Source organism: Periophthalmus magnuspinnatus, chromosome 18 (assembly GCF_009829125.3).
Source record: "Periophthalmus magnuspinnatus isolate fPerMag1 chromosome 18, fPerMag1.2.pri, whole genome shotgun sequence".
NCBI classification, from domain to species: domain Eukaryota; kingdom Metazoa; phylum Chordata; class Actinopteri; order Gobiiformes; family Gobiidae; genus Periophthalmus; species Periophthalmus magnuspinnatus.
Window position 1 is genome coordinate 21,668,978 of NC_047143.1, and position 27,434 is coordinate 21,696,411.

The window sequence follows — 27,434 nt, forward strand, 5'->3', positions numbered from 1 at the left end:
CGCACGAGGGACTGCCACGACATAAGAGTGCCGCCGGCCTATAATAAATAATCCCCTAATTGATTTTAAAGCGCCATCCTTGCAGCGTTATTGGCAACTGGGTCAATATTTGTGTCATTAGATTATGAAGGTGTGATGTCAATCTTTAGCTGGTCTTTATTAATACACGGTTTATTATTTTAAACGCATCAGTTCAAGAGTAGCGTTAAGTCGTTTTTAAAAATGTATTCAAAGGTCCCATATTACACAAAATTGACTCTTGTGAGCTTTAAGCCATGTTAGAACGTTGTTACCTCATCAAAAACATACCTAGAGTTGTGTTTTGTTGCATTCACACATGTTTGAGTAACACTTCATTATTAGTCTGTGTACATCGCCAAAGCTCCAAATGCTCTGTTCCACCTAGTGATGTCAGCTGGAAGACTACCACTTCATGACATCTACTTTTTAGCTTTAGTTCAGTAGAGATTGGTAATTCGAGGGCTTCAATCATCCAGATGATTCTAGTGAAGGTGTATGGAGTTTAAAAACGCAGTGAAGCACTTCCTGTATCACCACATGACATCACAAGGTGGAACAGTGTTTTCTGTTTGAGACAAGAATTCAGCCTAAATACGCAGGGTTTGTGTGTTAAACATGTGTCACTGAAACAAAACACAACTCCAGTAAGTTTTTGATGAGGAAACAACAAAAAATAACGTAAAAAGTGTAGGAGACGTGCATTTTGATCGTGTATTTTAGTCCGCGCCTTCACCCTGTGCTGAAAAAGGTGTACTCCGATGTTGCAGTGTGGAGGTAAACAGTCTGTTGACTCTAGTCTCTGGAGTGCAGTCTAATTCTGCGTATATTTGTGGATGGCTAAAAGGTAATGCCAATGAATTCATGGAAAAATATTTTCTGAACTCAGTTGTGGAAAACATGGCACAGAGCAACTCAAAAGTTAACTAGAGTTGGGCCAGTGGGTTTAACCGGGCGCTGCAGTGGGGCAGTCGGAGGGGTCGATGGCCCACATTGGCAGCCTTGTGTCCAAAGTCAACCTCAGTCTATAGTTCAAGAGTATAAATAACTCAGAACTATTTTTGATAAATTGTTAAAATTCTCATCAACCACAGACGAGCTCTTTAAAAATGTCACCAGAGGCAGTACCTAAAATAAAAATATCACGATGACCTTTTACCTCTACATTTATCGAGAGCATTCTGTCCTTCTCATGTATGTGGCTTTACTCAATCAGTGTTCAAAAACAGGCCACAATTGATCAGAGTTCTCCAAAATGATTGGTCAGTAAGTCAGATCACACCCAACTCTAAGTGACCAGCAAACCATGAGACGGGCCCACGAGATCCTTATGTTCCGTACCCGTTTGAGTGGCTGCAGGTTGTGCTGTGTTGGCTGTAGGAGGCCAGACCTTTGTCCCTTCCGTCGTTCAGCGCCTCAACTCTGACCCCTTCCTCCCCCAGCAGTGAAACATCTCAGTTTAACATGAGCTGTATTGTATGGATGCTATGATTGATTTAATGTGTACCTTTATTAAGAGTAACTCTGCTACTCTCCCTGCTTTCTGATTGCCTCTCGGGGGGTTAAATAAAGTGATTGGATTGAATTGAGGGCTACTGTGGCTACAGAAGCGGCTTACCATCATCAGGGGTTGAATGAATGCCATGGAAAGCGTCTTTGAGTGTCCAGAAAGCACTATATAAATCAAATATGAGTGTCCAGAAAGCACTATATAAATAACATACATTATTATTACTATATATGCATGGGAGTGACATTCATTTCATCCATTTTAATTGTCATTGTAGATTTGGACTCCCAGTGGACCCTGTGTCTTCACCAAATGTTGCAAGACCACACAAGTGCCTTTGTCAGATATTCCCTGCGCTTTAATACATGCATCCCACATAAATCCCCCTTTCCACGGCACTCTATTATCATAAACCAGATTGATAGAGCTTTGTTTTGCTGATCTCACAATTTTTTTTTTGACTCTGATGCAGAATCTTCACGAGGACTTTGTCAAATTTCCACCGGGATGCTCATGTTTCAAACCCGATCGCAGGTTCTGTCATGTTTATTCAATCAGAGCACACACTTCCTCCTTATACATCACATGATTCCCATCTGGAAAACTCTCCCAACCGCCCATCCATCATGATCCTTTCTCCGGCTCTACCTTGATCCAGAAATCATACACAGATCACCTGTGTAGTGAGAGACGAGGCAGGCAATCCCTCAATTAAGAGCCCGGCCCTATCCATCAATCCTGACATGGACACGAGTATAAGGCAGAGAAGGTAGCGTGAAAAATCTGACCATATTTAATGTTCTTTTTAGTAGTCATGAGATACAAAGTGGAACGAGAGGGGTGAGCAACATGGGAAATTAAGGGAGGTGTCTGTCACATTAAGATGATGGTTGGCTATGGAAATTTGAAATTATTCTAGATTATGCAGTAACGGGCAAAATGTTTTTAAGAACGGCTTGAGAAAAGTCACGGAGAAAGAGATGCTATTGTATATTTAACCTAAAGTCAATTTGATACAATAGAATAAAAATGATAATACAAACACAGAGCAGCAGTGGAAGAAGTACTCAATTGTGTTACTTAAGTAAAAGGACAAATACTAGAGCAAAAAGAAAAAACAAAAAGTAAAAGTGATGAAAAAATCTACGCAAGTAAAAGTATTAAAGTGTCCATTTAAAAATGTACTTAAAGAGCAAAGATTGAAGGACTTTGCACAGATTTTCAGGTCTAATAAAGCTTCAAATGTAGCGATTTTGATAAAGATTTGTGCAAAATTTTGTTCGACAGAAACAATTGAATTTGTATTTTTCCTAGCTGTTTTTATGTGTATATTTTTGTTTGCTTAAACCTCAAATATCTTAAAAATAAATCCCTCAATCATGAAAAAATAATTTTAAGTACAGATACCTGCTCTCAAATGTAGTAAAAGTAAAGTAAAAGTAAAAAGTATCCAAATTAAAATTTACAGTTACCAGTTTGATATTGCATTACCATTGTTGCCATAGTAAATAACCATCTAAGAAAATACTGTATCTTTTGAATGGTCAAAAGTCCTCAAAATGTTGCCTAAAAACGGGAAGCTGCTGTATCTTGTATATAAGACCCAGCAGATATAGATATATTTCCTGACTTCCATCCCCCGAAACAAACAGACAGAATAAATGTTGTCATCTCTCAATGATAATGTGAATCATGAAATAATAATATATTTCTTCCAGCGATTTTTGTACATTCGACTTCTTATCTGAATATTTCAAGTTTACTCTAAAATCACTAACAAAGCCTTTTCTGTCTCTATGCTACAAGTCTAAAGCTGCATTACTAACAGAAGCCCATTGTGCGTCAGCATTAAAGGAGTGTGTGAGCAGTAGTGTAATTGCATGTCCCTCTGTGTGTGTTGGAAAATGCCTTAAAAAAAACAAACTATAATCCTAAACTGAAAATAAAACTGGCTTTCTGCTGGAGGTGCCTGGGACATGCGCTAAGTGCATGGTGCAAAATGAGCATGTAGCCTACATTCTTGAGCCCTGACATCAAAAACTGCTCCACCTGCATAGAAAATTTACATTTCCAGGTAAGATACGCTGTAAAAACGTGCAATAAACACAGAAATAGCCATAGTGACAGATTTTAACACTACACATGTAGCTACACATGCAGCTACACATGTACACATGTAGCTATAGGAACAAAAGATAAACCAATGCAAAATGTCAAGTTGCATCTATTTTGGTGAATGTGACAATTATTATTTAAATAATTCAAGGCAGCAAAGAGATTTTTTTTTTCTTTTTTTCCCAATTTGGCTGTGTTGACAAGGATTCCAGGGAATTTCAACTCATTGATTTGCCTTGTTGTGCTTTTCACAGTTGCCTTAGGGCAGACTGACAGAAGGGGGGCAGCCAGTACAGATGGTAAAATGGTAAATGTTCACATTTTTATATAGCACTTTTCCACCTTTAAGGCACTCAAAGCTCTTTACATCAAAGAACCACTGACTTCCCACACACATTCATACACCAGTGTGCACAGACACCCAGGTCGAGGGGGGTCAAGTGTCTTGCCCAAAGACATAATGACAGCATTCATCTGTGGGAGCTGGACTCGCACCATCAACCTGTGGGTTAGTGCATCTGACCACGCATGTTTATGCCGTTTCGAACCGCCAACCTTTAGATCGGTCGACAAACACTCTACCAACTGATCTATGGACTCTGACAAACCACTGGGTTACTGTGTAATTAATATCTCAAGATCCAATCATTTCAAATTGTTAAAGATCAGCCAGTATACAGCCAGTCCACCAGTCAAGTAGTTTAAATGACATTGATTAGAAGTTTATTTAGTGGCTCAATATTTTTTTTTCAAGAAAAAAAAAAATAATAATAATAATTATATAAGAGAAAACATTTAATTGTGATACATTTTTTTGCCAAGTCCTACAATGTCCTGCAGTCTCATCTCCCAGTCCTACAATGAACAAAACAATTCTGCACATTTCTAAGCCTTCACAACACCATTTGTGTATAATTTAAATTCAGACTATTGTCCAATAATAAGTGATCCAGACTAAAATGGCTATAATGACACTCCAGGGCACTGACTTCATAAAGAGACAGAAATGAAAGTGGTCCTTTAAAAGCTCACATTATCTCCACCGCCTCTGCCAGACTGCATTTACTGCTTAAAAATTCTTAATCAATTTAGCATGTGTCAGGCTCTTCCAACAGGAGCCAAGACCAAGAGCGGGCGTCCAAAGCCATTTCTGCACGGAGGTCGGCCCCGCGGCGTATGTGGGCTTCCTCTGTGCCAGGGCGGATTTGGCACGGTGCCGTGGCCAGATGGCAACATGTGGCAAAATAACAGGAGAGACAGACAGCCTACGTATCCATGACGCCCACTGTGGCACGCACTGTACGGGAGGCACGAGGCTATGTGAGAAAACACTGAGAGGAGCCGTCATGCTACGCAGGGCGGGTAATTGAGACATCAGATTGGGGTGATGCTTTATGGACTGCGGGCACGTCTATACAGGCAAGCAGCTGAAACTTTTGTCAACAGTCGTGGACAAGGGGATTTTAGGAAGTTCAGATTGTGTCAGGTTTCGTCATGAGATGTATGAGTTTTCAAATACTTATCCATGGGTTTCAGAAGAATAAAACAATAGATATATTGCCGATTTTTGGAATGGTCCACAAAATGTTGTCTATGCCTGGAAGTTGAAACCATAGACTGTATAAAGAAGTGGACTAAGTGAGTGTGGTGTCACCCATAGCGTTTGCCTCCAGCCAAATGAAGCTCATCGAGGCGAGCAGTTATAAAGACGAATTTGGAGCCGAGTTCCATATTAGGAATTTAGACAGTGCGTATCATAGCAACTAAACAGCCAATCCAGAGTGAGGCTGTTGAAGGTAACGCCCCTTCCCGCCTGTGCCACTGGTTTAGCAGGGAGCAGGCTATTAGCAACGCTGTCAATCAAACCTGTTGCTAACGTTCAGGGAAAGAAGGTGCCTCATTCGTCTGTTATTAATTTTTATATCTTGATTTACAGACAGTGGCGAAATAAAAATACCAGGATCATGTAGAGGGAAATAATACAAACATTTAAGGCCAAAATGATGAGACTCAGTGCAGCGGTTACAGAGAAAGCGGTGACAATTTTACAATGTAAAGTGAACCGGAGCCAGAATCGATGGAGCCAGAAGCGCTTCCATGATCACTTCCTATTTGGAACGCAGCAGCTAGCAGGTTAGCAATGTTCATTTATATCTACAGTCTAAAGCTGAAACTCAACGCAACTCTGAATAGCCTAATTTAGGAATTTTAAGATATTACATGCTGACCTTTTTATTTTATTCTCATCACTCTAATGGGAATTGGACAAAGTCTCTTGGCATTGGTGAATATAAAATTTGGCACTATATAGGCTGATAAGTTCAAATCTATGGAATTGAATATAAAAGACTTTTAAAATGATTTCGTCTGCAAGAATTCAGTGTTTTTGTTTTGATTCAGTACTGTTGAAATTGTGTCTGAAAATGTGAAAAAAATAGATTTATTTATTTATTTTTGTCAGTATTGGGGGTTTTCAGATTGTACAAAGTGATGTCAAGAGCCAGTTTTTCCTTTTTTCCTATTAATTACATTGTACTTTGCGACTAAATAACTGAAAAAGTAAATTTACAAAAGCTGAACCTAGTGATTTCTTTCAGTGACTCGACCTAAGAGCTGCATTTTAACGATATTGATTTTATCTGCCCTCCATCTGTATTAAACGTTACTGGCCTATAGAATGTTATAATGTCATCTAAAACCCAGCAATTTGTCTACCCTGCGTGTATCTTTTTGCCGAAGCGTTTACCCTTTTTTATTGACAACTATGTTCCAATCTAAAAAAAGAAAATGATAATGTTAATGATTCTTTTACAAACTCAAGTGGGGACTATTCCCAGTTTCTGATCATCTTTGGGAAATCCTTGTTACTTTGAACCGAACGACAAGGCTGGCATCACTATTTAAGTTGGAACGAAGGAAGCTGACAAACTCGAACGATTCCTCCACACACTGTTCGCTTAATGAGCTTAGCTGAAGTACTCTCCCTGCCTCCAAATATCTTACAAGACGGATGACGCAACCCCGTGAATGAAAGGGCCGTGTGCTCTGCGTCCTATGAATAAATCAGTAAAGTTTGCATTTCCAGACAACATCCGAACCGCGCTCTACGACAACAAAAGCTTCTCATTGGTTAGATTTGCAGAAGTGGGTCACGGAGGCATTGGCGTTCACCACCTGTCAGTGCAAAATCCTCCAGAGGGCATGCTGTCTGTGTGTACATTTATTTGCATCAGTCTCATTAACAGCCGTGACAAAGCGCACATTTTAATACATTTGGCCCATTCTTCTTGCCGTACTCATCCGTTTGGCACGACCTCATTGTTTGATATTGCGACACAGATGTCCTTGTTCGGTTTGGACCCAAATCTAATCATCAAAAGCGAGAGACACTTGCGAGAGGGCTTTTATACGGATAATAGTGGTTGTGCTGGCGCAGTGTTTATTATCAATTCATTGGATTTAATTATCAATGGAGTTGTCATGGAAGCACTCCTGGGCATAGCTCGTTTTGTCCTTGGAAATAAAATACCGCTTTTTTGGCTAGAACATCCGAGACCACGGTGAAAACTGCAGATTTGAGAAAAGAGAGGTAGCAAGTTCAGTCTTTAGGGCAGATACGAGGGGGAGGTCGTGTCAGGGAGGGCGTCGGATGTAAATACTCGGCCTGTCACGATAATTACTAAATCGATTTATCGTTCAATATTAAAGCTGGAACATTATAAGGTGGCGTACAGTTTTTTTGTAAAAGCGGTGAGCTTTGGGGTATTTTTGTTGGAAAAGTTGAAATGTTGAAAAGTTTTGAGCTGTAGCCGTTGAATAAGTCACTTTTATTGGTAATTACGGGTTCATTCTGTTTATTTGTTGCAGCTTTTTTAATGATACTGTATTTAAAAATGGTTTACTGGGACTATCCTGCGCTTTCGTTTTTATTTTAGGTTATTTATTTTGATTTAGAGTCAAACTGCAGCCTACAGTCAATTTTTTCCATTATAAACCACCCCCACTGCTTATATTCTTCCCCACATTATTGCAGAGGGTCATGGGTTACTGGAGCTTATCCCCCCAGTAAGCCTGTACCCTAGAGATATAGAGATGGAAAGGAATTTCACATTTTATAGGCAGCTAAGAGTCACCAAGTCTTCCATAATACACTGCCCGGACAAAAAAAAAGTTGCCATCAAAAAAAAAAAAAAAGTCACACACTCATATTTCGTTGGACCACTTTTAGCTTTGATTATGCTGATTCTCAATAGGGTTAAGGTCTGGACTCTGTGGTGGACAATCCATGGGTGAAAATGATGTCTCATGCTTCCTGAACCACTCTTTCACAATTTGAGCTCAATGAATCCTGGCATTGTCATCTTGGAATATGCCCGTGCCATCAGGGAAGAAAAAATCCATTGATGGAATAACCTGGTCATTCAGTATATTCAGGTGTCAGCTGACCTCATTCTTTGAGAACAGACTGTTGCTGAACCTCGACCTGACCAACTGGAGGAGGCTCAGCCCTATTTGCTTAGTTAAATGCATGTGGTGACTTTTTATTTTTTTTGGCCAGGCAATGTATACATCTATTTTTCTATATTAAATGGCCCATATTGTGCTGTTTTGTGATCTATGTTATAATGTTATTTCCTTATTGAAAACATACCTGGAGTTGTGTTTTGTTTCAGTCACACAAACTCTGCATATTAAGGCTGAGTTATTCTCTCAAAGACTAAACACTCTTTTCCACCTTGTGAAGTCATGTGGTAATACAGGAAGTGCTCCACTCGTTTTTAAACTTCATACACCTTCACTAGAATCACTTGGATGATTTCAGCCCTCAAATTGCAAATTTCTAGGTAAAAGCTAGCCATTAACTTGAAAACGACCACTTCATGACATCACAAGGTGGAATAGTGCATTTTGAGCTTTGGAGATGTAGACAGACTACTAAACCAGGATTAATCAAACATGTGTGATTGAAACAAAACATAACTCCAGGTATGTTTTTGAGGAGGAAACATTAAAACATGGCTTAAAGCTCATAAGAATATGTTTTGTGTAATGTAGGACTTTTAACATACACCCCAACATTTTACAAACCAAATTCCCTCCCAGAAATGAAAAGAAACACAAAGGAAATCACAAACGCATTCATACACGCTCTAGTGAAAGCCTTCTATGCAGCCTGAGCTGAAGCATACAGCGTTGCATGGGCCACAGCTGCTGGTACAGGCCTGTGTTTCTACTGCTCCATTGCCCATTTCCCATGCTCCATTGGTACAGCCGGTTGTGTCAGCCCAGGCGAGTGGAAGAGCCAGTGGGAATGAGTTTGTGCTAGTGTAGAAATACAAGCAACGACGCCACGCTGGTTCTGTTTGATCGCAACTCAAATGTGGTTTGTCACTTCACATTTAAGCCCCAAAATCAAGGACTGTGAAATGAAATCTTTGCATCAGCCACGGGTTTGGCCGCCATTTTGGAATATTTGATGGCGGTGATGTCTTCATGCACTTGTTGTTGCTTGGCTAGAAGAAAGAGCTGCTTGTTGCTAATGGGCATGGTAAGAAGATATTAATGTGTAGCCTGGGAACGCGAAAAAAGCCTAAAATGTCCTTATTTGAATTGGTAATATCGCGAGATAGAGCCAAAGCCAATAATTCTACCCTCAGTGATCGCCTATAAAGTTGCACTGTGATGCTAAAGCACGGTGAATCAAATAAATGAGCACCAATTGGGATGATCAAGCACTATAAGTTTAGCTTTTGCGAGATGGGACCAACATTGTAGCCATCCCATAATTCCTACAATCTCAAATACCTTTCCTGCAATAGCGCGTATTGAGCCGCTATAAACTTTCAATTTAACATCTCTGAATAGTTTACGCTTAAAGAAATGAAAAACCACTGAATACAAACTTCAAAATCATTTAATTTATGTGGTGTGAAGTGGTTGACGGCGATGCTGATTCGAAACAATTTTGGTGTAAAGACGCAGCCATCTACAAAATTAAACCCCTTGTGAGACAATATTGTGTGAAATACTAACAGCTAACCGCGCAGCAGCTGCAGGCAGTCTGGCTTCTGCAGCTCCTCTTGACTTTATCAAACTAAATGCTTTATAGCTCGGGAGTCCATTCTGTCTCCCTTTCATTTCTTATCAGTCTGTTTATCTGACATTTTTATTTGTGCTTTGACTTCATCCATCCACTTAATGTAACATTTTACTATCTATATTCAAGAGGCATAGTCCTTGGTTATTCTTTGGAGGGCAGCCTGTTCGGTGCTGCAGCCGCCAAATATATCTTTTAAAGACGCAGTGTTTAGAATTGGCATTTGCATGTGAATGGCTTGTTACTGTACATGCCGTCTCAGAAGTGATGTATAATAATGTCACACAAAACGCACATAACAAAACCTTCTCAGTCTCCTTAGCTGCAACGGATTATACCGCGGTTAACAGCACATCATCGGAAACTCACTCTTTGCTGAATGAATGAATATATTAAAGGCTGGTTCACTGGAGATGCAGGAGTAGTCAAGCAGGCAAAATGAATTAAATGGTAAGCGGCAAGCACGGGAAAAAAAACAAAATATTCCCAGTTGTAAGCGGAGGTACGGACTTCGGTTCACAGTCAAATAACTTGTGACATTTTTGACTGGAGCTGTTGATGAGATAGCGCAAAGAATTACCTGTGTGTGTCAAAACAGCTTCTTTTTGTTTCAAGCCTCCCAACATGCACAAATTTATAAAAAGAACAATAGAGCGTAGAGATCAGTCGGGAACTTTTTTTTTTTTTTTTTTTTTTTTTTTGCGGTTCCATCGTACAGAAATATAACTCGGATTGACACCGTCTTGGTTCTGTTTTGATATGCTAATTGAACAGGACCAAATTAACACATGTTCCTTTATAGCCAATTAACACAATGCCCACACGAACTACAAGTGTTGTTTTATTTCGCCAAGTGGAAATGGGGAATACATGGTAAGAATGGTTCAGTCTGTCACTTTCATGTAGCATAAACCAACGCCAATATACCAAATATAACTCTGTGAATAACTCAAATACACAACAAACTAACATGGTCTGTGCGTTTAAGTGTCTGCCTGTCAAACACAATTCAGTCAGCTGGACAAAACTTTCGAGCGAAGACGTTTCACCGCTCATCCATCCAAAAGCGATCGCTAGCGTGCTAATAAGCGTGAGAGCGCCCATTAACGACCTGAACGATGATGCAAAGTATGACTCAGGCGATGTTCGCACTTATTGCAGTTCAATAGACCTGGCTAATGATCTAAAGCTGTAAACAAATAGGTGTGTTTGTTTCAGCGTAGTCAGTGCAGACGGATATAAGGCAGTGTCCGCGAGAAATCTGACTAGAACCGAAGAAGCGGATTGGATGAGCGGCGAAATGTTTCTTCCATGGGCTATTTTCATCACATATGAATCACAAAAGCTTGGTTCAACTGGACTGACATCATCTTGGTTCAGTTTCAATATGCTAATTGAAGGGACCAAATTAACGCATGTTCCTTATAGCCAATTAACACAAAGCTCACACTGACTAAAAGTGTTGTTTTATTTAGCCAAGTGGGAATACACATCAGGAATAGCTCAGTCAATAGCTCAGTCTTGCTCTATGTAAAACAATCCCACTCTGCCAAATATAAGTTGTTGAATAATTCATATACGCAACAAACTAAGATGTTTCAAGGGCTGTTTAACACAACTAGCTTTAGCGTCAAAACTACCTAGACCAGCTTTCGCAAATGCATGGACTACTTTCAACAGAAAAAAATAAAAAGTTTGGTTCAAATTAATGTTTTTAACCAATACTTTTGCTCTTTGAAATGTCCTAAACACCACTAGAAGTCCTTTGTAATCCTTTAAGAGAGAGTCTAAACTATTCTATATAAGTAAAGTTTTATATCATATGCCATAAGTGTACAAGAAGTTTTCCTTACCTAGTCTGTTGTCCAGCGCTCCAAAGTCTAACGAGTACTTGACGACGTGGTAGTTGTTCCACACGTACAGCAAGTTGTCCCTGGGATTGTAATCCACTGCGGCAATGTACTGGTAGGAATTGGGGAATGGAATATCCAGGTAGCCATCTTTACTCAGCTCAGTGTTGTAGATATAGTCAATCTTATTCCCTGTTGCTTCATTGTCATCATCCTCGTACACGGATTTCACCACATAGAGAATTCCACAGATCATAAACGCATTGGAGGCTGAACGTTTGTCATAGGCAGTGTCCCATGTGCCTTCAACTCGTAATGTGTAAGGATTTAACTGGCTGATCACTATACGTCCATTGTTTTGTTCAGTGGCATAAATCACCCACAGTCCATTCTCGTCTACGGCTAAGTCAATATCCGATTTCCCGCCCCAGCGATACGGAGAGGTGTCGTGATAGTTGGCGTTGGCGATTATTGCTTCGCCGCTTTTGATGCGAGTCCGAAGATCAAACTTAACGATATTGCGAGTGCGCTCCTTGTTGAAGAAAAGCGCACCATCGTACACAACAAATCCAGTCCCGTCCACGCGATGGGGAAGTTTGTAGGTTGTTGTTGGTCGCCCGGCGATGAAATCTTCCTTGGAGGAGTATTCGGTTAGCGTGTCTGTGCGGTAAGGGGTCCAGGGCATGTAGTAGATCTTGTCGGAGGCCTGGAGAGGGTCTTTGCACCAAGCTCCAGACTGGTGGTCCGATTCGAAGAGGTGCTCGCTCTGGTAGACCCTTCGGAGGAGCCCTGGGCACAGGAAAACTGAGGAGCCAAAAAGGGGAAAAAACAAGTACAGAGTTACATTGGCAGGTAAGGGTAGCAAGAACAATTTCAACTTCAACTTCGGATATGTTTTAGTAATACAGTAACTGATGAATAGCTGATCATGCAAGGGCGTGGAATGAAAATTATTAAGTGTAGCACCACATTTAATCACCAATTTAGTTTTTAAGAGTTTCTTTTAATTAATTTAAAGCCCTGACCCGAAATGCAACTTCCAAAGTCACTTGCATGGAAAGATGAACAGACTGAAATGAGGAGTCATAAATGATGTACAATACAATTCAATATAGCACTGAATGTCTAAATCACCTACTGACAGCAGCAACAAAGACAAATGCTGGTAAACAGGTCTAAAGATATTCATTTTGAACCCAATGATCCTAAAGCATTTGATAAATTACTAGGCTGTAATCATTGGTCTTGGCACGATGCAAAGACAAAACAAAAACCCTGATTAAGAGATTACACAATCATTAGAATGGTCGTCTGTCCATTATTGCATCCACATGACATTCGAAGTCTGCAGCATGATTTACAATACTGCGTACAATAAACTAATTATACATGACCTGGTTTGTGCTCAAATCTGATAAGGCTCCGCCAAGGCAGTGCAGCTGCAGCAGGTCAATATCAGTTGACCATTTAGCAAGCTAATTTAGCCTCATTATGAATTTTCTTGGACTGGAGCAAAATTGCATGGTAGATTACAATGTAAACACAAAACATACGAGCCTAATTTAATCTGTTTAAAATGTATATATCTCCAATGTAGCTATATACTGCAATCTTTTCCAGGGAGATGTTATTGCGTTGCTTGAAAAGTTTAATGCCATACTGTGCAGCATATCTATATTCATGGAGAAAACCTCTGTGGAGTGGCAATCCCGCGCACAGTGAGAATGCTTGTCTTTCAGGGTATTTGGTTTAGCAAGAATCAACACATGCAATTTAAGATAGACGAGTTTACTGCTATACTCTAGGCAAGTAGGTGGTGTACCCTCCATCAGAAGGGTAACATAGCGCACCTTTCACCATGATCTGTACGAAAATATGTTTTTAAAGCATTTCAGAGTCTTGAGTCATTTGACATGGGGCCCTAGCATTTACTTTGTATGTTGTTTGTTTGAATGCTTCTTTTGGTGAAATAGCCCTGTAGCTTGGCAATACACTGACAGATCTGTCTAGAGCTAAAAGCTATGCTCTTGAAGGAGGTGGAGGAGGGAAAGCAAGAGACAGCCAAACCGGAGTGTTCCTTCACATTCGTAATTCCCAAGATTAAACATGTTGTCTACCTACGCCTGTGACGCTAAGTCAGACAGCGTACCATTGACATAGCACACATCACTGCAGATGCTCTGCTAAATGCTAAAAGGGTTGGAAAGGTAGGAAGAAGTGCTTGAGGTCAGAGGAGGTAAGCTTTTTCACTGGCTCTGTGCAAAAAGAAGATTGTAAAAATATGTCGTCTGTGAATTGAGGCACAAAGATGAGTGGAGTGAATGACAGTTTAAAGTAATGATACAAAAGCAATCATGGCTTTCATGGGGAAGTTTTGTAGAAACTGTTACAGCAGCAGTTGAACCATTTCAGTGAGTTTCTATCCTTTCTATCGTCGTAAAGGTATGCAGTTTGTAAGCTTTTTTTTTTTAAAGGTGCACTATGCAACTTTCCTGGTGGAGAGTAGTGGAGAGGTTATTACTTTGCCTGGAAGATTTAATAGTAAGACATTAAACTTCTATCTTGCTATTATTCAATTATAAGTGTTTTAATTAGAAAAAAAAAATCATTTACTGATGGTGTTAAGTGCTTGTACTTCATCAGTTTAATGCCATACTGTGAAAAATTCTAGGCAAAGCAATAACATCTCCATGGAGACCAGCAGGTAGTGAATGTAGTGCACTTATTACTACCTACTACTATGTTTATTGCACATCTGCATTTGACTAAAAGTGTCATTTGTGATAACTATGTGGAATTGCAATAATGACGTTTTTGCAAAATGTTCAAATAATTTAGGTTTAGTTAAAATATCTCAAGTTAATTCTGTTATAGTGCTACAACAAAGGGGGACCAATAACTCAGAGCTCACAATACCAGCAAAATGTTAACACTAACTAAACTTTCACAGGAAAAGGTACAAGTTATGTCATAAGGTTATTGCAATTTGATCCTGTGCTTCTTGAGGCACATATTTGCTGGCATCATAATCATAGTTTTGTGATTGGAAACCCCCCATAACCCTCTCTTAGGGGCAGAAGTACTGGCATATGTTGTGCACAATCATGCAGCGCTGATAAGGGAAGAATATGGCGGCTATGAGCTGTCTACAGTATTGACTTGTGAGTCCCTGAAGGTTATATCCATCAACATGTTAGAGCCATAATCAAAAATGCTGACAGCTTATTGGACAGGCTATTGATCATACCATATAGCCCTCCACTTTAATATTATGCAGCTGATAAAGCAGGCTGGAATAATCTTGGGTTATTAAAGGCAATGGGCGACATCCTGAGGTTAGGAAGGTCCGCGGGAGCAGGGTGGTAATGACCCTCCCTTTAAGAATTACCCCTCAATGCTAATAGATACATCTTCTTTATTGGTTAATATGAAATTAAATGTCACATAATGTGGTACGCTGCCGCTTTCCATTATAGTAAATTGAAATTGAGTTTTCCCCATGAATGGCATGTAACCAGCCAAAAGAAGCCAAATCCCAACACCGAAATAATGAATATGGGAAATCAGGTGAACAGGAAAGTTGTCTGTATTTAGTTACCTTTTTGTTCCACTTCTATATTTTTATGCATGGAGGAGAGAGAGAGAGAGAGAGACAGACAAAATAAAACATAAAGTGTTAGTTAATTATATTGGGAGGAAAAATCTTGTGCGTTACAATCGGTAGAACAGTGGAGTTAGTAAGATTTACACATTCCGAAGACAGGAAATAGTCTGTGAAGAAAACATAAGCATTACATTTAGAATTCTGTACATTAGCAAACAAGTTGTACATGTAGTGTTACCCAACTTAAGAATAATCACTTACAAAACAACACATTTTGGAACAAATTTTAGCATGACATAAATGCATTTCAATTACAGCTTTTGTCACAACCCAGTACTTACCATTGAGTTCTGAAAACTGGCTGCACCAGAACTGAGATGGGAAAAAGGGCTTTTGGCTGTTTTGCTTCAGAAAAATGGAATATATTTCAAGGACAAGGAAAATTGGATACTTTGGTACCACAAATGCAATTTATAATCTGGTAACAAACATTTAAACTCACACCTGCGCCTGTTTTTAATGTTTTAAATGGACTTATAGACTTGTTGAGTTTTTTTGTTTGTATTTTTTCATTGGGCTGTCCCTGTGTATATAAAAATAAATGAAAAAATGCTACAATAGTACATTTGAATAGTTTTTTTGATCTTATAAATGATTGTACAAAATGCAGAGTTTATATTTCAAGAGACAGATGTGGTCAAGCCCTTCACATCAGTCATGGCATTTTCCTGATCTCTTGAGTTTGGTGGTAAAGAGGTTAGCATCAGCGAGCATGCCAGCCCCTGTCCCTTCCCTGCAGTAATCCCGCTTCTAATAAGAGAGGATTAACCTCTGTTACCAGGGCTTACAAGGGCCCTCTCCTCCAAATGGAGAGTGAGGTATGGAGGTCAGGCAGTGGGCAGGGTGAGGAGGGGTGAAGTTTGAAAGATGGAGAAGTTATTAGAGGGGAACTGTATTAATGTAATGCCCGGTGATGGAGTGAGGAATAGGACAGAATACGGAGAGGGAGCTTTGATCAAAGGGGGGGGGTTTGGGTTTTCTGAAGCAAAAATCACGTTCGTTTTCCTCATAGATTTTTCTACATCAGATAAAATAAGTGAGTCTTAAAGCTTGCTGTGTGGGCTAATCAGATATATGGGAACTAATGACCACAAGACACAACTTAATTAACAGTATGTTTCTGGTTCTGGGAGTGAAATTATTTTCACATAGACTTTACGGAAAAATATAATAGTTTGAAAGTTTGCTGTGGACAAATCGGCAATGTGTAACTAATGAGTATAAGGCACATGATATATTATATATATTTTTTTAAATGTTATAAACTGCAAAACATTTAACTGAATTTCAGGTTTAGGCTAAAAATAAACTCGTCACGGACATTGGCTACCACACATGTGTCAAACTCAAGGCCCCCGGGCTAAATGTGGCCCCCCCATGTCTTTTTTATGTGGCCCACAATAAGATAAATTAAAAGGTTTGACTGTCTTAAAATGTCAGTTTATCACGAGATACAGTTATACAGCCATATTTGTACAACTATGGAAATGTGTATGCAGTATTTGTAACTCAAAAAAGAAATATATACAGAGACAGTTAATGAACAAGTTAAAAAAGTACTTGCATTTATTTTACATGTGGCCCTTTGAGAGTGACTGTTTTCTGATGTGGCCCTCGGTGAAAATGTGTTTGACGTCCCTGGGCTACCATATTTCTGTTTGCATTGTGCACCTTTAAACTCTGCACTATGTAACTTTTTTGGTGGAGGATCCGTCACCGGCTTGTCTGGTGCTTTGTATAGTTCCACATTATGGCATTAAATCCATCTAACACAACAACAGAAACCACCTGGCCATGTTCCAGTTCAGATCAAGAATACACGTTTTTCAAGGTATTTTCGAGCAATAAAAAACACATTTAAGACACTAAATACAAGCTAGATAAGTTTAATGCCATACTGTGGAGCTTTCCAAACAAACACATGCTATTTTAATGGAGACAGGAATGTGACAGACCCGCTACAAGAAAAGTTACATGTTTTTCGACAGTGGCTGAGTTGGTAGAGTGCTCGTCAACTGATCCAAAAGTTGGCATTTCGAATCACGGTCCCAAAGATGAATGCTGTCATTGTGTCCTTGGGCAAGACATCTGAGTGAGTGGTGAGTGGTTCCTTGATGTAAGCGCTTTTGAAGGTGGAAAAGCGCTAAATAAAAACAAATGTGAACTCTATACTTTCAAAATATTGGCAAGCGTCGAAGTGGGTTGGACGACTGAACTCCATAGTACATCAACTCATCAACAACAAATGTATATATTAAAATACCATAAGCACATCACCAGTCACGTCAACAACAGCTAGAGGGCTAAATCTGTATGGCCATTACCGCCAACTCCACTTGTGCCAATAACCTGGAAACTGCATGGGCACTTTCATAGATCAAAGCAAAGTAAACAGCCAGACGCTGCAGATCGAAGCTTCTTCACCTCAGCCCCACAACAGGGACCAAAGGAGGGACAGGCATTTCTGATTGAGCGATCGCCAACACTGTCCAGGGTAGAGGGGGTAATGATCTATAGGAAAAGGCATTAGCAACAAAGATGTGTGAAGTGATACACAACAGAATGGTAAAGGGAGATAACACGTTTGCAAACCAGCAACGGAATGCGTCAATCTTTGGGCTTTCGACTGGAAGATGGGCTTTTTTGACTGGAAGATGACATCAACCAGTAACCAATGTGATCTTATGGTTCTGACTATGAATTACCAAATTTCAAAGACTCCAACTGTTAAAAGTGCACTGTTTAACTTCTCTGCTTGTTTCCATGGAGGTGTCATTGCTTTGGCTTGAATGTAGTTTGGCGATAAACGTATCCATCTTGCATGAATTTCATTATACAGATCATTTTATATCTAAAACTATAGACGTATATATATAAATGGACTAAGCTAATGTACTAGCGGGCGCGTTCTAAATAGGAAATGAGCATGGCCGCACATCCGGCTCCATTGGCTCCAATTCACTTTCTATTGAAAAAACTTCGTTCCTCTCTCTGTATCTGCTGCAATGAACCTCCTCATTTTGGTTTTAAAATGTTCGTATTAACCAGCTCTACATGATCCTGGTATTTTTATTTTACTCTTGTGTCTGTAACTCAAGATATTAAGTTATGAACATTAACAACAGACAAAATAAGGCGCCTTCTTTCCCCGAGGTCGCTCCCATTAGCATTAGGAACAAGTTTGATTGACAGTGTTGCCCGCTTCCTGCTAAACCAGCGGTGTGGGCGGAAAGGGGCATTACCTTTGTGATAGAAATTTAAGTATAGTCATGTTGTGTATTTAAAAAGCATTTAATCTGTGTCAGTCTGCCAGACCCAGACGAGACATTAACATGTGTGAAGCTCTGTCTCCATCCCACAAGAAACTCACTGTTGTTCTACCTGTCTAAGTGTAAAAGTTCATTATCATATGGGTGTGAAACAAAGTCACTCTGCTTTGAAATGTATGTAGCATTGTCATTCTGGTATAAAATAGTCAGAGCTCAGATGCTCGGGGTGGTGGCTGGTGGGTGGTTGGGTGGGTGGTTGAGACTTGGACTTAGGGGAGAGGGGAACTGGGGAGAGGCGGGGAGGCTACCGGTCTGTGGCCAGGGCAGGCCTGGGCCCTGTCCTGTATGTATCTGCTGCAACAAACAATAAACCTTTTTTCCTGTATTGCAAAACTCACCGAGCTTCGTAAATTGATTACTTTTCATCTAGAACTGTAATTTTTCCACAACACCTTCAAGAGCCTTCAATTGGCTCTTTGGCTGCTATTATACTTGCAGTCTGAATTCCTAATATGCATCTTCGCTCCAAATTCGCTCCAAATTACCCCAATAACTGCTAGCCTCGATTAGCTTCATTTGACTGGAGCCGAACACTATGGATGACGTCACACTCCCTTAGTCCAGTTCTCTATGGCTAAAATATAATAAAACAATATCATCTCCATGGACACAAACAGGTGATGGGTCCTCCATTAGAAAAGTTACGTAGTACACTTAAATAAATACACTAAATACATTGTTCTCTGCAAGCTACGAAAAGTACCATCTACAAATGTACGCAATTACTGCATTAATTAAACAGCTCAATCTCTCAAAGCTCCTCAATGCCCTCCGAGTTTAAAACATAAATCACAAATATATTCGAAATGCTTGTCTGAACAATGTCAACTGGATTTTTCCCCTCAAAATTGTTCAGCTCTAATCTACGTTAATAAGTATATTATAATAAGTGCACTGAATGATGAACCATGGCGAGCGATAGTAAAACTCCAGTGAATGAATACAAGGCAGAGAGGAAGCAGAGTGAGAATTGATTCATTTGAAAAGCTGCTTTACTCCACCCGACCACCCCCATTGTGACCCTAATACGATTTCGGTCACGGCTGTCACTGAGTCACTAAAAAGCACTTAGCTCGCTCCCATCCAGTCCTCTTGCACCTCTTCCCCTGTGTCTGGAGAGCAAAAATTCTAACATATGTATTAATGTGCGTACGTTTTAAGATGTTTCAGGAAATGTCCACGAAATACGAGGTTTAGGTGTGGATTTCGATCGTTTTTGGCGATAGCAAAGGCTGCAAATATTGTTAAATGGTCACAAAATGGCAAACGGTCACATTTTTATATAGTGTTTTTCAACTTCAAAGCGCTTTACATGACTTTACAACCACTCACCCATTCGCGCACACATTCATACATGAGTGTACCGGGACATTGGAAGCAAGGTGAGTTAAGTGTCACAACAACAGCAACATCAGTGGATCTGACTGCTTTACCGATGATGTTTACGTCAGGATTTGAAACCGTCAACCTTGGACAAACACTCAACCAACTGCGCTTCTGTCGCCCAAAGTATCCTACTGTCATGTTTGTCAGTCGTATAAATGTTTTAAAAGGTACAGGATTCTTGTATTCTTTCAGCAGTTCATAGTTAACCCTTCTGAAATGTAATGTTAATGCTTCTACACGTGCATTACAAATAGTCATTTTAACACTAATTACACATTTAATTGTAATTGCAATAACTGTGAAAACCAATATTTAGATATCTTTCCAAAATCCTTCAGTGCCATCATATATATAGCACTGTTGGATCATGGAAGCGAAGCAGTAGTAGCAGTAAACATGGATCTATTGACATTAGAGGTAACATCACGCAATACTCATCATCTACTGCAGGACCAAGCCCAATTAAGTCTGTCAAGTGTTTCATTCTGCTGTTTATTTATTACAGCTCAAGATTTTTTTTAGGATTTAGGATAGTTTTTGTGGTTTGAATCTGCTCTTGGGTTATGTCAGTTGCATAAATTAGTTGGAATATTAGCGTTTCTCATCTATATTTAGTCCATCAATATACCACACTTCAATATTTGTGATTGTTAAAGGCCTAAACCCAAATAAACACCAAGTACAACACCTGCCACTTTTTTATACAAAATTAGTAGCGACAAGTCAGGCAGAAAATTTGGACAAAATCAGATAAATAAAAAGGATTTCTTAAAAAAAAAAAAAAAATCTTGTGTCTTTCTTCGCTTGCAACGACGTAATGAAGTAGATAAATGAGTCAGCAGTGCGTGATTTAAGTAAACACTAGATCTCTCCAGAAACAGACTACACCTGGCAGTGATATTTGGTCTAAACAATAACTCAGTGAACCGTGGGGTCCAGCTTGTAACCGCTTGGCGCAGCTTTGATTGGTTTCGCCTGCCAAACACATAAAGTCGAAAAAGGCAACGCGGATGAATCTGCCTAATTGGTCAAGCTGTCGAGCTAAATTTAATAAGCAGAACAGGCAACCCATTCTTTCCATTGACAATATGTTACAGTGAGATGGATGCAGGTAAAGTGATACTAAAGGGACACTGGAATACTTTTCTCCTCCGCGAGTCTTATCTACTGATTCATCATTATTCTATGTTGCAATTAGATGTTACAGAATCTAATTTGAATGAATGCGGGACGAAACATTTGACGTATTATTTTACAGATTAATGAACCATAGCCTAACAACAATGAAATACTGAAATTATCTAATAGTCATGGAGACCAGCAGTGGTGGAAGAAGCACTCCATTCTTACTTAAGTAAAAGTACAGATACTGGAGCAAAAAAAAGAAAAAGTACAAGTAAAAGTGTTACATGAAAAGTATTGAACTACCCTTTTAAAATGTACTTGAAAAGTTAAAATAGTAAAAGTATTTTGTGCAGATTTTGAGGTCTAATAAAGCTTCAGATGTAGTGATTTTTCTAAAGATTTATGCTGTTTTTTGTTGAACTGAAAGAATAGAATAGATTTTTTTTTTTTCGCTGTTTTAATTTGTATATTTTTACTTGCTCAATTTGCTCAAACTACAGATGCGTTAAAAATAAACCCCTCTGTCTTTTCAGCAGGTCTCAGACAAAAATTTTAAACTTTAACTAAATTATTATTATTAAAGTACAGTACAGCCACCTCACCATTGTACTTCATTTCAGTACTTTACTACTTTTACTTTGTTCTGTTCCACCACTGGAGACCAATAGTAAGGTCAATTTGACACAGACAGAAAAGTGTCCCTATGTTTTGAATAGAAATAACACATTTTTGCTTCTAAAATCACCGCAATTCTTATTTTTTGCTCTGAACAATCACCATTTTCATTTGACTGATTAATCTTGACATTCCTAATTACAAATGCCATTTTTGCAAGCAAATTTAGATTCATGACTGCCAACTCTCAAAGACACTCAATCAAATATTACTGGATGAACTAGTCGCAGTGCTGGCCTCACCATGCGTACTAATATTAGCACTTGCTCTTAGCCGCCCGCTGAGCTCCTAACAATGTGGACTGCGGGCGAGCGCTGACCACATCATGTGAGAGGCAGCTGTATGGATTTTCATTTGAATAATTAACGCTTTCCAATTTCACACTAATGGTGGAGAGGTATCAAAATGGCATCATTAAGCTCTAATAGAGATTCATGGGTGAGTGGCACGGACATATTTTGTGTAATATTCCCTTTTCTCCGGCCCCCTTTCTCTTTTTCAACAGTTGTAGTGTATGAACTCCTTAACTCAATCCCATCATCTTTTTAATTAATAGCACAAATTACATGGCTTTGAATAGCATGTGCCTAAGGATGGGGGAGGACATCACTCTTTTGGTGGATTTTCCCATCCGTCCTTCCCTTGCCGCCGATGCCTTCCCCTACTATCATTACAGTGTCCATTTCTCACCTCCTCTTTTTTGTCTAACACTTGTCTACTATATTCTGTGCTTCTCTTCTTATCCATAGGTTCCAGATTGATGAAAGTCTAGCACCGTTGCCATAACAATTCTGAATTCAAAATAAAATCTTTTCCATCTTTGGAATGGGTAAAAGTTCTTAGAATATCGCCTCGGAAGCTGAAACTCATGCATTGATTCTTTGCAGCTGATGTCATCAACATTTTCGGGGCGACGAAGCTAACTAGAGGCACTGCTCGGTCTGAAGGTCTGAAGGTGTTTTAATTTGACCATAAACAAATGACTTGGCTGGAAGTACAACAGGCGAGCTGATTTGTGCTGTAAAGTCTCACACACGTACAATCACGGTCACGAGCTAGCTAGCATTAGTCAGTTAGTCACTCTCACCGTTTTGTTGAAAATCCTTGAATGCTCATATTGATCACAGGCTCTTGAAAAAGTGTTGCTTGAATAAATTTTTTCTTCAGTTTTCAGACCATTTTAAACCTTTTTTCGGTGTGTTTGCTAATGTGTGCTAATTGTGTCATCATGGTAACTGGTAACATTCCACCATAGAGATACATCAAAGATTTATCAAAACTTCTTAGGGATTGGGCCAACAAACGCGCTATACTAGTCTAATCTTTTGTTTCATGACCATAGACTGTATATATAAATGGACACAGCTAACATGCTAGCCACGTTCCAAACAGGAAGTGATCATGTGCACTTCCGGCTCCATCGACTCCAGTGGCTCCAATTCACTTTCTATCGAAAAACAGATGCACCTCTCTCTGTAACTACTGCTGTCAGGCTCGTCATTTTGCTCTTAAAATGTTTGTAATAACCCGCTATTTTGCCCATAAATCAAGAACATTAATAACAGATAAATCAAGTGCCTTATTTCCCAGAGGTTGCTCCCTCCAGCGTTAGCAACAGGTTTGATTGACAGCAGCACTAAGCGCCCGGTCCCGGCTAAACCATCAGTGCGGGCGGGAATATGGAATTTGGCTCCAAATCCGTCCCTGTAATTGCTCGCCTCGATGAGCACATGTGACTGGAGCTAAACGCCATGGATGACGTCACACTCACTTAGTCCACTTCTTTATAGACTCTATGTTCATGATGCAAGTAATTAGACAGATATTAACCACGAACCAGGTTAACGAATCTGGAATCTGCACAAATTTGACCATGGAATCCTGGCCTGTCTTCCAGCTCTGAATGTGATCTCACGTGAACCCAACCTCTTCAGCCTCTTCTTTCACTCTAACCCCTTCCCTCCATCTCCACCCAGACGCAGTTAGCTCATAACCTTGACAATACAAGACTGCGAGATGCTTTATTCCTTCAACCGGTTTGTCTCCATTTGAGGGACAGGTGCAAGGACTTGGCGAGCGTCCAAAGCGCCTAGTCATATGGGACTAGCTAACAGACGGAGAAAGCAACCACGGCCCGGGCAAAACAGAATTAAATACATTTTTTGTGGAACATAACAGCAACTGGAGCAGAAATAACCTAATTGCATCTCTTAAAATAAGTCTTGATTTTGCCGAGGACCTTGAGAACTGAGGGAAAAAAGAAAAATCATGTGGACTGATGCACGGGCAGACTTTTAAAGCACGCAGGCAAAAAGACCAGGTAATGGAAAAAGAGTCTTTGATTAGGGCTGCGATCAATAAAGAAGGCATATTATGTTTTTAGCATCAAACTATAAAATACATAGTAAAAAGCATCATTGATTTCAACTGATTTAATAATTGAAACAGGTCCACTGAATTGCTCCAGCCTCTAGGGGGGGCAAGCACTTAATTTTCAGTTATGTTTTATTTAGAGCCGTATTTAGAGCCGTCAATCGATTAAAATGTTTAATCCCGATAAATCGCGTGACTGTTCTGAGCGATTAATCTCACGTGAATAATACATTTTTCTACTTTTTATTGCTTACTTTACTTTACTAATGCCCTGTAAGCAAAAATACTAATACTAGAAATATGTTTTGTGAGTAATATCTTATATCTCATGCAGGTTTTACTGTAATAATGTGAAGAAGAGGCATTATTATCATTGATGCTATTGCTCGTCATCAGGTTCCATTCATTTAAACACTGCTGTGACTTTACATTTTCCACAATAACATGTTGTGTCGCTGCCTGACTCTTTCACAATAAGACTTTTTCTGAAGCGGGAATATATACGTAGACCTTTATTGTGTTAGAGCCACTAAGGAAGCGACATTTAAACATAGGAGCTTGCAGAAACTCTATTGTTTTGCTGTTGTTTTGGTTATTTCAACGTCATGAGAGGACAGACTATATTTCGATAACATGCCCTGGGAATGTAAAATCGAGACATGACATGGGAAATCAGCGCTTTTCAACAAGGATGGGATGTGCGCTGTGTTCGGATCCTCCTTTCCTGCCCTGTGTGCGCAAGGTAAACACACATGCACAAACACACACATGCACGCACACAGAACAGCGGAAAAGTCGACCAAAACCTGCAGAATTTGAGGCAACAGAGCCCAGTTTGACCTGATGCCCATCTCCTCACATTCAAGTTGAAGTTGGAGCACGCCATTAATTTACGTTTAACAATTGTCACCGTTAAAATGACTTTGCATTAACACAATAAAAGCACGAAAATTGACAGCCCTAGTTTTATTGTTGCAACATAACTGTGACATTTTGAACCCTGCACGTGTATCCCAGAATCTGTGTTTTTCTGGGCTTAATTTTCTCAACTTAATGAATGACTATACGTGATTACGCAAACAAACGTGCATGAATCAATCAAAATACAATGCAATACAACAAGCTAATGATGAGGGAACATTGTTATAATATGGTTGAAAATTCATCAAAGTCAATTTTGCATAATATTCCCCCTTTAAAATGAGGCCCTCAGAGGAGACCAATCCCTAATTAATGCTATAAACACCAACAGCCCGCAAACAGTAATCGTGCTAGCTCTACGCAACGTGACGATAAAACCATTCTTTGTTACTTATGTTCTCGCTAAGCCCATTTATTGCAATGGATTCTCGTGTTATTGTGTTGTCCAAGTTCTTCACGTCGCATATTATTACACAAGGAATCAAAAATGTATTATTATTATTATTTTCTTTAATTATTTTTACACTCTCTGTTAATGAGAAATGGTGAAAATTCTGCGGTGGCCAAACTTTTAAAAATGCTGTCACTCAACTTGTCATCTCCTGCAATTTAATAGTGTTGTTGTGTCCATGCTGCGGGTGAGGCTGGAAGCTAAAATGTCAATCACGCGCTTCTTTCTAAATGCACTGGACTAACAGAAAACTTCATTCAAAAATAACACACTTTTAGGCTTTTAAATGGGGTTTTTGGAGGAAAATAAACTCGGACTTGAAGAGCTGCACAAAGACAAGGTGAACTATGTAACTTTTCTGGTAGAAGGTCTGCTATTTGCTTGTCTCCAAGGAGATGTTATTGCTTTGCCTATCAAGTTACATTTTTCCCATGAACACGAGCATGTTACGATAAAAGGTCAGTTCAGGTCTGTGGAAAGGCAAGTCTGTTAACAGTTAAGAATGTATGTTTTTCAAGCAGTTTTTTTGGAGATGTGTACTTAGACCTGTCACAATAATTACTATATCAACTTATTGTTCAATATATTATAAATAATTTTTAAAGCTCAATATTTGTCGCAGGTACTTTTTCTTTTTTAATGTGGCCAATTTTTGATTATTTTTTCTGCAATATGATCATTTTTGAGCTGTAAAAGGTTGAAATATGAACCAAATTAACACAAACAAATTTCTTAAGTGTTATTCATGCATACAGCTCAACAATACTTAACAATATTGTACATGTAGAATACTTTTATGTGAATACTTTTACTTTAAGGTTTGGTTTCAATATTATCGTTTATCGTCTATATTGTCTTCAGCAATACATCGCATTCCAAAATGTGTTATCGTGGCAAAATGCTACAGATTCATCTATTGCCATACTGTGGAAAATTTCAGGTAAACCAATACAGTTTCCATGGATACAAGCAGGTGGCGCTCTTCCCACAAGAAAAGCTCCACAGCACACCTTTAACGAAGCTTAAAATGTTCTTTCAACAGGCAAATAACAGCGCACCAGAAAATATCTCATACATTCTACTTTCTACGCATCCCAAGCAACTGTACACAACTGTCACCGAACCCATCAACTTCGCCGACAATTTCCTCCTGTAAATCCAAAGCAAGATCCATCTTTGAAAACGCCTGTTATGACACCGCTGCCGACTTGTTGAAAAATATACGACAGCACGCCACAGTCATCTGAGGCCGGTGCCGCAGGGAGGGAGTGGTCAGTTGGCAGTGACTGATGAGATGACATTATAGGGGCAGAATCACACATGGGGTGGGATGGGGGAGGTGGTCACTGGGGTTGGGGGAGAGTAGGGGCGAATAAAGAACAAACGGAGTAATGCTCAGTGGCATTTGAGCAGGATAGGCGCGCGTTGGTGTGATGTATTGTCTGTCAGGGCGTCCACTCCCACACAAGGTCCGACCAGCCCGGATTGGGAGCGCTCAAGGGCGGAAAGCTACTAGGACCTGCTTAGGAGATTTACCGATAGCGGCGACTGGAATGATCTAGTGCGACGCAAGATTTTGAGTTGCTAAGATGTGATCAAATGGTGATAGAGGGTGTGAACGGGGAGGACTGGAGACAAAATCCAGTTGCGGATTGTGCAATTAATCAAGTTTTAATCATAATCGAGTGTCAGTCAAATCTTTTTAATAGAGATCTGCCGTCAATCTGCTGTCATGTGGTTTGGAGTAGATTTTACACTTTGGAAGAGGGAAATTGCCTATTTAATCTATTATGTAAGATAAAAAAAAAAAAAAAATAGAGATCAATATAAGAGAAAGAAAATATTTATTTATTTATTTAATTATTTTTTTCTATTTTTTGGTTAAATCAGCCTTCCCCAATATAATCCCATTAACAATTT

The 27,434-nt window shown here is 39.5% G+C and overlaps 1 protein-coding gene across 8 annotated transcripts in view; it reads right to left on the reverse strand.

Annotated features, from left to right (window-relative positions):
- The window catches only part of LOC117385965 (adhesion G protein-coupled receptor L3-like), a 339,155-nt gene that overhangs the window by 117,756 nt on the left and 193,965 nt on the right, over positions 1 to 27,434 (reverse strand). For all 8 annotated transcript variants that reach the window (XM_055229021.1, XM_055229023.1, XM_055229022.1 and 5 more), the window contains one exon: positions 11,594 to 12,394. In XM_055229021.1, the coding sequence (XP_055084996.1) occupies positions 11,594 to 12,394 (801 nt within the window). The remainder of the gene's footprint in view (positions 1 to 11,593; positions 12,395 to 27,434) is intronic.